Source organism: Microtus ochrogaster, linkage group LG8 (genome assembly GCF_000317375.1).
Source record: "Microtus ochrogaster isolate Prairie Vole_2 linkage group LG8, MicOch1.0, whole genome shotgun sequence".
Classification (NCBI taxonomy): domain Eukaryota; kingdom Metazoa; phylum Chordata; class Mammalia; order Rodentia; family Cricetidae; genus Microtus; species Microtus ochrogaster.
Window position 1 is genome coordinate 269,901 of NC_022033.1, and position 12,364 is coordinate 282,264.

Genomic DNA, 12,364 nt, shown 5'->3' on the forward strand with positions numbered 1-12,364 from the left:
AGCACTCTGGAGACAGAGGCAGGTGGATCTCTGTAAGTTTGAGAGGTCAGCCTGGTCAACAGAGTGAGTTTTAAGACAGGGCAACCCTGTCTAAAAACAAAAACCACAACCTAAAAACAGCCAGCAAGGGCATGCTGCTTTAAAATCAGCAAACAGGAGGCAGAGGCAGGTAGAGCACTGCTGTGGGATATTTTGACTGCATTCTGATGCTCTTGAGTGTGCCAATAAAGTTTGCTTTGAATCAGAGAGCAGAGCTAGGTACTAGGTTTTGGAGGACAGATAAGAGAGACATATAGGAAACAGTAGGATAGGACTCAGAGAAAGTCTCAGCCTTTTTGGATCAAGTAATGGGAGGGAGGGAGAGAGGGTGAAGGTCAGAAGGTCACTAGCTGTTTCTCCCCTGCTTCTCTAGTCATTCAACATTCTTACCCCCATATTTGACTCCCGAGTTTTTATTGATAAAGAATAATTAGATAAAGCTCCAGAGCGCTGGTCTACATATCTAGGAGGTCAGTCAAATAGTAAGAGCCTGATTTAGGGAAAAAAAAAAAAAAAAAGAGTAGAAAAGGCCTGGAGATTTTGTGAGCTGTCTGGCTAATAGTAAACATGAGGGCCTAAATTAAAATACCCAGCACTCATGTTAAAAATGTGTGTGTGTGTGTGTGTGTGTGTGTGTGTGTGTGTGTGTGTGTGTGTGTATATATATAATATATTTTAAAAAATGCATGGTCATGTGTGCTTCTTATTTTGTTTTTTGAGATAGGGTTTCTCTGTGTAGCCTTAACTGTCCTGGAACTCACTCTGTAGACCAGGCTAGCCTCAAACTCAGAGATCCACCTGCCTGACTCCCGAGTGCCAGGATTAAAGGCCTGTGCCACCACCAAACAACTCGACTGTCCAGAAACTTGCTTTGTAGCATAGGCTGGCCTCAAACTCACCGAGCTCCATCTGCCTCTACTTCCCAAGTGCTGAGATTAAAGGTATACACCACCATGCCCAGCAGCTATTGGTTTTTTTATTGTAAAATACTTTCTATTATAAGTTTTCCAAAATACAATAACAAAAGGTTAGGAATTTAGTTCAGTGATAGAACACTTGCCTAGCAAGTGTAGGAGCCTGGATTCATTCCCAGTGCTTAAAAAAGGACAGTAAGCTTTATCAATAGAGTATGTGACGTTGTTGGGAGGTATGATGCACCTCATACCTCCAAGGGACAGACTAGCATGCCACACAAGGCTGGCCTTTTACTTATTTATCTGCTTGTTTGTTTTTTTTATTTTTTTGTTTTTTATAGAGCCACAGGGGTTTCTCTGTTGCTTTGGAGCCTATCCTGGAACTAGCTCTTGTAGACCAGACTGGCCTCAAGCTCAAGAGATTCTCCTGACTTTGCCTCCCGAGTGCTGGGATTAAAGGCGTATGCCACCACCGCCTGGTTCTGGCCTTTTATTTGCTGTGCTAAGTGCACATGCCCTGTACTCACCTGCAAACAGAATCTCATCTACACTATGACAAGGGCAGAGTATCATTTCATGACAAAACATAAAGAATAAACTTTACAGGGGCTGGAGAGATAGCTCAGAGGTTAAGAGCACTGGCTCTTCTTCTAAAGGTCCTGAGTTCAACAGCAACCACATGGTGGCTCACAACCATCTATAAATAATGAGATCTGGTGCCCTCTTCTGACCTGTAGGCATACGTGCAGGGAGAACACTGTATACATAATAAATCTTTTTTTAAAAAATTTTTACATATATCTGTTTTTAATTTGTTGAATGTTTTGTTTTGTTTATGATGGGGATCAAATGAAGGGCCTTGATGTCCGAGACAAGTGATCTACCAACTAAGCTACATCCCCTAAATTTGTTCCTTTCTCCTCCTTTCAGTACCATTTTTCAGAAAATACACATGACAAATTCTCACCTGGCTAAGCCTCATGTCCATCAGGGTATTTCTTGCTTGGCCAATCTTCCTCATATCCAGCTCCCCTGTACCAGGTGTCATCAACCCTGGTGTCATTCCACCAGGGTACGGCGTGTTCAGGCCACCCGGATAGGGTGTGTTCAGACCTCCAAATTGCTAAGGAGAATAAAACACTGACTTGCACTGTCATGCTGAGGATTCCACCACCGCCTTTAAACACTGCCCCCTACTCCCCATGTCCTAATAGGTACAGCTATGCAGACTCTTCCACATCACAGCTACAGAAGCATTCAACATCCAACCTCTCACTGCACCCTCTTCAGACTAAAGAAGCCCCATTTGCCCGTTCAGATACTCACAGTTTGTCGAGGATCCACAGATGTGTGGTTCTCTCCAGTCTGTAAATGTTTGGCAAAGAAACTGTCAGGAACAGGGGTCAGCTTCTCATAGCGCGGATTCCGTTGGCGTTTGTTTCTGGCATCGCCAACTTCTGGGATGCTCAGCCACTCTTCTTCTGTGACCTCTGCCAACTTCCTCTGGAAATATGCAGAACCCAAATGTTAGTCATCTACAGAACTTCTTAACTGTCTTCCTCAAGGCTCTGGCCTATTGTTCCTTAGAATGACTGATGTAGAGATGGTTTCCCATTTGAAAAAAAAAAAATGAGGGGCTGGAGAGATGGCTCAGAGGTTAAGAGCACTGGCTGCTCTTCCAGAGGTCCTGAGTTCAATTCCCAGCACCACATGGTGGCTCACAACCATTTGTAATGAGATCTGGTGCCCTCTTCTGGCACAAAAGCATATATGAAGATAAGGGCACTCATACATAAAATAAACAATGAATCTTAAAAAAAAAGTAGCTTTGCTTTTTAAAACATATGACAGATGATCAAATACACTGAAGCACAAACCTCCCCTAAGCAATTAATCCTCTAAGTATAGAGCAGAGTTAGTAAAGGTTCAACAGTGTAGCAACAGCAGAGCAGTTTGGCCTCCACTGCTGAGATGAGGGCCTGAGGACCAGAGTGCTAACCCATCTGCCCACCTTGAGATCTGTGCTGAGATGAGGGCCTGAGGACCCGTGTGACAACCCATCTGCTCACCTTAAGATCTGAAAATTGCTGCTGGATTTTGGGACGTTCCATTCGGTATTTTTCAATCTCTTCTTTCTCCCTTTGCTCTCTAGGGAAAAAAAAATGTGCCTGCATTAGAAATATTAGATGTAGGGTTTGGAGAAGTATTAGATACAGGCTTAGAGCGCTTGTTCTTGTAGAGAAGGCACAGCTATCCACAGCTCCAGTTCTAAGAGATCCTGCAGGATAAAAGGGCCAGTCAAAAAAACCCAATCAATCCCTGAGCACAAAACTTAGCACCGTGACCCTGAACCCAGAACCAGTGAAATAAACATGCCCTGGACCTGAAACCTGAGCCAGTGAAAGAAACACTTTTAGCTCTGAACCCAGAACGTAAGAAACACACCCTGACTCTGAAACCACTTTGGCCCTAGAAGGAGAGCCAGGGAAAGAAATACACCTTAGCCCTGAAAATTGAGCCAAAAAGCTAGAGTCAGTGAAAGAAACACAGTTTGACCCTGAAACCACAGCCAATTCTGCCCTGAACAAACTAACTAATCCCTGAACAGGAAAACCAGGCAATCTCTGAGCAGAAAATCTTCTCCCTGGGAAAACTCCGCCCCTAAGAAGCCCTACAGAAGCCCCTCTGCCTGCTCAGCTGTTGGCTGTCCTTTACTACCCTGACAGAGACAGCCCCTCTCCTGGACTCCTCCTTCCCAAATCTCTTTCTTAAGAGTTTTGGGTGAAGATCTTCTTTCACAGGTGCAGAAAAGAACCTCCCTTAGAGGAGCTGAGCATAAAAACCAAAAGAAACAGTTACATCTGCTGCTAGGAAACTCTGGGGAGTTGAGCAGAAAAACTTTTTGCCAGAACCAGAGGAGATGCAACATTTCTGCAGCAGCTTCCCTTTAACAGAGTGAAGGTAAAGCAGAAGCAGTATCCTGGGCCAAAGTGGAGCAGAAGAAACAGATAGCTCTGTTAGGACAGGAACCGTATACAGTTCGGCTGTAACAGCTCTCTGGGACAGAAGCAGGAGTACTACATCATGCCGGGAGACCACGCCCCACTGCACCCCAGCTTAAGGTGTAGCCTGACTTCACAATATATCAGGATGCCTTATCCAGCTTCCAGAGCTATCCTATTGCAGCTCCAGGTATAGCCTGATTTCCAGACAAATCAGAATACCTTTCCCTCCAGAGCTGTCCCTCTGCAGCTCCAGAGCTCACCTACAGATCCAATACTCTTTTCTGACAACCATGGGCACTAGGCATGCACTCAGTACACATACAGACATGCAGACGAAGCAGTCATACATACAAAATGAACGTCTTTAAGAAAAATTTTTTTAAAAATTGGATGTCCAATGCAAAATAAAGTTGTCTTGTTGTCTATCTTTATTATGCAACCAAAAACAATTCCACACACTTAATAATTACCTAGAATATATTTTAGGCAACTGTAGATATAATCACAAATCTAATCATTCAATTATTTACCAAATGAAAACAGAAACTAGAGAAATCAGATATTTTACTTTCCTAGATGTTCCTTGAGTGATAATATGTTTACATAAAAATAAATCCACAACACTGGGAGGCAGAAATAGGCAAATCTCTGTGAGTTCAAGGCTAGCCTGGTCTATGTATTTATATAATGATGCATGATTCCAGGACAGCCAGGGCTATGCAGAGACTGTGTGTCTAGAAAAAAAGAAATAAAAATCTATTATAAAGAAAAACATATTTTACTCCATTAAACAGCACACCTGATCTACATTTCAACACTGTACTCCACAGTGTCAGCTGTGATGGACCAGCCTAACTCCATCTTAAGGATGGAAGTCATTTTGTTTTAAGGTCAGAACAAGCTCATTTCTATCTGCTGCAAAATTCAAGTTGATCATGCTTTAACCTGTTTCTGGAATTTGACATGCTCTCCTCCACACTACGGAGTTTGACTCACACATTGAATATACCAATAAGATGTTCTACCAAATTAATTTTAAAATGTTCAGCCAAGTTCCTATGTAACTAAAATTCCTCTGAAACTGCCCCCTGACCCTTAAAAACCCTTTATTGTTGCAGTTTTTTAGACAATATAAACCCTATCCTTTCCTGCATTTGATGCTGTATTTTCAAACCCTACTTTAGGAAGATAGGCTTGTCTGACAGAAAATAAAACTTGCTTATTAATTTGAAAAGATTTAGGTAATGGTTTTTTTTCTTTTTTTTTTTGGTTTTTCGAGACAGGGTTTCTCTGTGGCTTTGGAGCCTGTCCTGGAACTAGCTCTTGTAGACCAGGCTGGTCTCGAACTCACAGAGATCCGCCTGCCTCTGCCTCCCAAGTGCTGGGATTAAAGGCGTGCGCCACCACCGCCCGGCTAGGTAATGGTCTTTACTCTCATTTGGTAGACTTAAATTAACAGTTGTTTCCTCCCATTGGTTACCTTGCTGACGAGAAGCTATAGCAACAATATCACTGTCCAAAAACTCAAGAGACTATTGTTCAGCTGGAACCTTCAGCTCACTCCTGCTGAATCCCTGTCTCTCTGTCTGTCTCTCTCTCTCCCTCCCTCCTCCCTCCCTCCCTCCAAACCACACCTTCTCAGAGAATCTCCGAACCAAGGACCAAAAAGGCCAATTCCAAATTCTTGGCAGCTATAGCAGCTCCTCCCCTGAAGGCACCAGCAGCCTAAATCCCCACCCAAACACTCCAGCTTTTGACCACACTTGGGCACGAACCCAGCTCACCTACAGGCTAGATAAGCTCCCTGCTCTAGTTCAGGTGTGTGACTTCTCTGGCCCCATTTCTGGGACTGGAGGACTCACCCAGCAGTTGCTCTGCTCAAATAAACCTGTTCCTTTTCTTTTCCAATTTGGCTTGATCTGGCTTATTGCATTGACAGAGAAACCTACTACTGGGGTACAGAAAACCTATTAACTATCTTATCCATATTACTAGTTCCAAAAAAAGCAAAAGTTCAAAGTATGGTTTATTTTTTTTCAAGACATGGTTTCTCTGTGTAGCCAGCCCTGGTTGTCCTAGAGCTCTCGCTGTAGAGGAAGCTGGATTTGAACTTAGGCATCTGCCTGCCTCTGCTTCCCAAGTACTGGGATTAAAAGTGTGTACTATGGAAGGCTCAAAGTATGGTTTCTACTGGGCACATGGAACAGGCCTTTAATCCTAGCACACGGAATGCAGAGCAGGAAATGTAATTCTTACTTGATGGTTCTTATTGTATATAGTTTTGCAATGTTAGAGTTAAAACTTTTCCTTTTAATTTAGACAAAAAAAGGTAAATGCTGTAGAATAATCTTTTTGTACACTGTGATGATATGTCACTGGTTAGTTTAATAAAAAGCTAAACAGCCAACAGATAGGCAGGAATTCTGGGCTGGAAGGATGCTGGAAAGAAGGCAGAGACACCAGGAGATGCAGAGCAAGCAGGAAGAGCAATGTGGAGATGAGATAAAAAAGCCATGAAGCAGAAAGTAAATTAATAGAATTGGGTTAATTTAAGTTATAAGAGCTAGTTATAAACAAGTCAAAGCTATCTGCCAATCTTTCATATTTAATAATAAGTTTCCATGTCATTACTGGGAAACCAATGGTGGCAGACAGAGTTTTCTTGTCCTGTAGTCACTCAAACACACTGGGGCTTATATTAATTATAAATGGTTGGTCAATAGCTCAGGCTTATTACTAACTAGCTCTTATATTTTAAGTTAACCCATATTCCTTATTTACACTCTGCTACATGGTGGTACCTTTATTAATATGGCATGTTCATCTCCTGTTCTGTGTCTGGCTGGTAATTTTTTTGACTCCGCCCTTCTTCATCCCAGCATCCATAGTTTGGTCACCCCCTCTATAGGCTATTCAGCTTTTTATTAAACCATTATGAATGACAATTCTTCAGTGTACAAAAGGATTATTCCACAGCAGATAATTCCTACAAAAAATCCAACTACACACATATATCCATGCATATAAAATATTCATATAAATAAAGATAGCCTACAAATCTGGTAATGCAGCAAGCCAACAAAAGAGATTTCCATAAATTCAAGGTCAACCTGGACTACATAATGAAACAGCATCTCAAGAACAGAAAGGGAAAGGAAAGGACTGAGAAATTACTTAGTGTTAAGAGGTCATACTGCTCTAAAGGGAACTTGAGCTCAGTTCCCAGCACCCATATTGAGTAGCTTGAATCTCTAGCCTCCAAGGGTGTCACACACACACACACACACACACAAACAATTTAAAGGAAGATATAAGTGGTCTAAAGGCAGTCTGGTCTACAAAGTAAGTTTTATGATAGTGAGGGATATGTACAGAAACTCAGTCTCAAAAAACTAAAAAAGGGCTAGAGAAAAGGCTCAATGTTGCCGGGTGGTGGTGGCGCACGCCTTTAATCCCAGCACTCAGGAGGCAGGGGCAGGCGGATCTCTGTAAAATGCCTGCCTGGTCTACAACAGCTAGTTCAAGGACAGGCTCTAAAGCTACAGAGAAACCCTGTCTTGAAAAACCAAAAGAAAAAAAAAGGCTCAATGTTAAGAGCACTGGCTGCTCTTCAATAGATTCTATTCCCAGCACCCACATGGCAACTCACAACTATCTGTAACTTGAGACCCAGGGGATCCAATACCTTCTTTTTTCCTTCAAGGGTACCAAGAACATGTTACACAGATACACATGCAGACAAAACACTCATATAGATAATGAGTGCAATGTTTTAAAACATAATAATGTTTTAGAGAGATTTTCAAAAGTTTAAAATAATAATACTTAAAAAAGAAAAAAGAGCTGGGCAGTGGTGCATACACCCTTAATCCCAGCACTAAGGAGGCAGAAGCAGGTAGATCTCTGAGTTCTACAGAGAGAAATTCTGTCTAGAAAAACTTTTAAAAATACATTTAGAAAAAAAGGAAGAAAAAGGGAAAAAAAGGCTGAGGATATAGCTCAGGTGTCAAGAATTTGACTGTCATACATGAGGTGTTACATTCAATTCCTTAGTACCACAAAACAAGCCAAATAAATAAATAACCAAAAAAAGGTATGGGTTAGTTTGGTGGAAAGTATCTGCATCGCCCAAAAAAGGCAAGATCCCAGGTTTCTGAAAAACAAAATCAAACAAAACAAACAAACAAACAAACAAAAAAACCCCAAAGGTGGGCATAGTGGCCCACACCTCTAGTCCCAGCATTTGGGAGGCAAAGGCAGGTGGATCTCTCAGTTCAAAGTTAGCATGGTCTCCACAGAGTTCCAGAACATCCAGAGTTACATAGTAAGATCTTATCTCAGAAAAATAATAAAAAAGATCCCAGGTTTAATCCTCTCCATCCTTCTCCAAAAAAGGGTGACCCAAGTGGATGCGGTGGTGCACACACTAAGATGGCAGAAGCAGACAGATCTCTGTGAGCTCTAGGCCAGTCAAGCTTCACAATGAGACCCTGTCCCTGATCATAGTCAAAGCAATACCCAAAATTCTGCTCCCTTTGTGGCAGCTTTAGTCTAAGCCTTGAGGCTATTCTGGAAATACCCAGCTATGCAGGAACAGGTGTTACAGACCAAGGCCCACGTAGCCTCTGAAGTCAAGTAGACATATAGACAAGTTTTACAACTTTCTTCCTAGCCCAAAATAAAATACAACAAAAAGAAATTTATTTTGTCTGGAAGTTGGATAAGCATAGTATGAAATAACGTACCTTCTTTCTTTTCTTCTTTCATCCATCCTTTTATCCAGAGCTGCATAAATAGCATCTGCTTCCTCATCATCTTTCTCATAAGGCCCACTTGAGAAGAGGCTCCCAGCATAGCCATTGAACTAAGAACCAAACAACACAAAAAAGGGTCAGCTTTCCCACCAGCACAGAAAACAGAACGCTCATATCCAGAGGAGCTATTCCAGCTGGAAGAAACTAACCATTATAGCTCTTTTCTGTTGCTGTGATAAAATGCCCTGGCTAAAAAATAATTTAGGAGCTGGGCAGTGGAAGCACACACCTTTAATCCCAGCACTTGAGAGGCAGAGGCAGAGGCAGGTAGATCTCCAGTTCAAAGACAGCATGGTCTATAGAATAAGTTCCAGGACAGCCAAGGCTACACAACACATAACACTGTGGTGAAACAAAAAACAAAACAAACAAACAAAAACAAAAAAACAAGTTAAGGAAGAAAGGGTTTATCTGACTTTGGACCCCTGGTTACAGTCCATCACTGCAGGAAAATCATGGCAGGAGAGGCTTTGAGAGAGCTGACCACACACATCCACAGTCAAGGGCAGAAAATAAACACACCCTCACTTGCTTCCGCTCAGGTAGCTTTCTTCACCCTTATACGATTCAGGGCTCAGCCCATGGAATGGTACCACCTACATTCAGGGTGTGTTTGCCCACCTCAAACAATAATCAAGACAAACCCCAACAGGCATGCCCACAGGCCAGCCTGTTCCTGAGCATTTCCTTATTGAGACTCTCTTCCGGGTGATTCTAGATTATGTCAACTGACAGTTAAAATTAACCAGCACAAAAAAGACAAAATACATTGGGAAATCCTAGACCAGGTTCTATGACAGAAGATATATTTATACAAATACTGTAAAACTGAAATAAAATCTGTAGTTTAGTTAATATAGTGCCAATATTAATTAAAAGGTTTCTATAATTTGCTAAAATTGTGTAAGATGCAACAAAGCTGAGTGAGCATAGAAGAACTTTTTTTTCTGAAGACAGGGTCTCACTATGTAGCTCTGGCTGGCCTGAAACTTGCTTTGTAGAACAGACTAGTCTTGAAACCATAAGAGGTCCACCTGCCTCTGCCTTCTAAGTGCAGGAATTAAAGGCACAGGCCAATATGCCTAGTAATCTTTTCATTTACTCTCAATATTTTATTTTATTTATCTTGAGACAGGATCTCACTACGTACCCGACAGGCCTGGAATACATTATGTAGACCAGGCTGGCCTCAAATTCACAGAGATCCACCTGCCCCTGCCTCCTAAATACTGGGATTAAAGGCATACATCACAACAACTGCCTTATTTTTTTATTTACATGTCTGTGTGTGTGTGTATGTCTGCACACGTTTGCAGGACTATGTGTGCAGACAACCACAGAGGGCAGAAGAAAACACTGGATCCCCTGGAAATGGAGTTACAAGCAGTGTGAGAAAACTGATGTCCTCTGGAAGAACAGCAAGTCCTCTAAACTCCTGGGCCATCTCTTTAGCTCCTTTCCTAAATTTTACGATACTATTTTTCCAAGTTCCTGCAAGTTTAAAATTATTTCAAAATTAACATTTTACAAAACATTTTTTTTCTCAAAGGAAAGATGTTCCTTAGACACTTAGAAAAAAAACTCTTGAACCTGGGAGCGGATCTCTTGAGTTCAAGGTCAGCCTGGACAGGCTTGACTACTACAGCAAAACCCTGTCTTTTTTTTTTTTTTTTTTTTTTGGGTTTTTTGAGACAAGGTTTCTCTGTGGTTTGGAGCCTGTCCTGGCACTAGCTCTTGTAGACCAGGCTGGTCTCGAACTCACAAAGATCCGCCTGCCTCTGCCAAAACCCTGTCTTGAAGAAAAAAAGTCCCCTGAAAGAACTCAGTTGCCGGGCTGGAGAGATGGCTCAGTGGTTAAGAGCATTGACTGTTCTTCCAGAGGACCCGAGTTCAATTCCCAGCAACCATATGGGCTCACAACCATCTGTAATGAGATCTGGCACCCTCTTCTGGCCTGCAGGCATACATGGAGGCAGAATGTTGTATACATAATAAAGAAAATCTTTAAAAAAAAAAATTTCAGTTGCCTGTACCAAACAACAAAATTCAACAATAAAGTGAGCATCAGCATCTACACTGAGCAAGTCCTTCTGTTTGTGTGTTGCTTTCATTGGTTAGTAAAGAAACTGCTTTGAGCCTGGTGATAGGGCAGAACTTAGGTAGGCGGAGAAGACAGAACTGAATTCTGGGAAGAAGAAAGCAGAGAACCACTATGGAGCTGCCAGGTCAGACATGCTGAATCTTTCCCAGTAAGCCACGACCTTGTGGTGAACACAGATTATTAGAAATGGGTTAAATCAAGATGTGAGTTAGCCAATAAGAGGCTAGAGATAATAGGCCAGGCAGTGATTTAATTAATACAGTTTCTGTGTGGTTATTTCGGGTGTAAGCTAGCTGGGCAGCTGGAATAGAACAAGGGGCCCTCTCCTCCTCCTGCTACAGAGGAACATCCAGGAAAAACACCAACATGTAGTGTTCTGAACCTACAAGTGTATCTCCTTACAAAAGAGACAAAAGTAGTGCAGAGTTTTGTGTTTTTTCTGCTCTCTCTCTCTCTCATACTGCTAAAGATGGAAAATGAACCTGAGCTCTCCTTCTTGTGGAAGCTGGTTAACTCCTTCCTGTGGAAGTTAATCTCGTCCAGAACTTAACCTTTCAATTAAAAGCACAGCTGTGCCAGCAATGCCTTCTACAAGTATTATAAGTATTCTTTTTACTTCTTGTTTTCTGATTTAATCTGTGTTTCTGTCTCATGGTGGTTTTGTTTTTGTTTGTACATTGCCCAGTTAGATTGCCCATGAGGTCACAAGAAAGAATAAACTTTTTGTTATTTATAGTTAAGCAAGAGAGGAAGAAAAAACAAACATACTACAAAAATCAACAAAATGACAGGAATCCATCCATACACACCATTTATAAGGACTTTGAATATTTTTATTTTGTATTTATTTATTTTTGCTTTTTTGAGACGGGGTCTCTCTGTGTAGCCTTGACTGTCCTAAAACTCACGCTGCAGAATAGGCTAGCCTTGAACTCACAGAGACCTACCTGTTTCTGCCTCCTGCGTGCTGGAATTAAAGGTGTGCTCCACCACCACACAGCAAGAATTCTGAATATGAGTGGTCTCAATTTCCTATCAGTACACACAGATACCTGATTTTTTACAAAGATGCCAAAATCACACTGTGAAAAGGAGATCTTAAACAAATGTTATAGTAGAACTGGACTTCATGTATAAGAATAAAACTAAATCCTTATCTTTCAGCCTGCAAAAAAATAAATAAATAAACAAATAAATAAATAAATAAATAAATAAATTCTAAATGGATCAAGAACCTTAACATATGGCCTGAAATGTTACTAAAGGAAAAAGTATATTTGACTAGATAGGAGTAATGATTTTCTGACTAGGACTCCATTTGTTCACGAATTAAGGCCAATAGTCAACAAATGGAACCTCATGAAATTAGAAAGCTATTACACAGCAAAAAATAATGTCAATAAAATGAAGGGAGTGTTGTGGAACAATTTTTTGGTAGACTCTCACTGGCTAATAAAGAGCTGACTGGTCAACAGCTAGGTAAAAAAAAAA

The 12,364-nt window shown here is 41.4% G+C and overlaps 1 protein-coding gene across 1 annotated transcript in view; it reads right to left on the minus strand.

Moving 5' to 3' along the window:
• Prpf6 (pre-mRNA processing factor 6) overlaps positions 1-12,364 on the minus strand; it is a 56,972-nt gene that overhangs the window by 36,590 nt on the left and 8,018 nt on the right. Inside the window, exons 3-6 of the mRNA XM_005362670.2 lie at positions 8,704-8,822; positions 3,023-3,101; positions 2,280-2,456; positions 1,921-2,076 (exon numbers count right to left, since the gene is read on the minus strand). Coding sequence (XP_005362727.1) covers positions 1,921-2,076; positions 2,280-2,456; positions 3,023-3,101; positions 8,704-8,822 — 531 coding nt within the window. The remainder of the gene's footprint in view (positions 1-1,920; positions 2,077-2,279; positions 2,457-3,022; positions 3,102-8,703; positions 8,823-12,364) is intronic.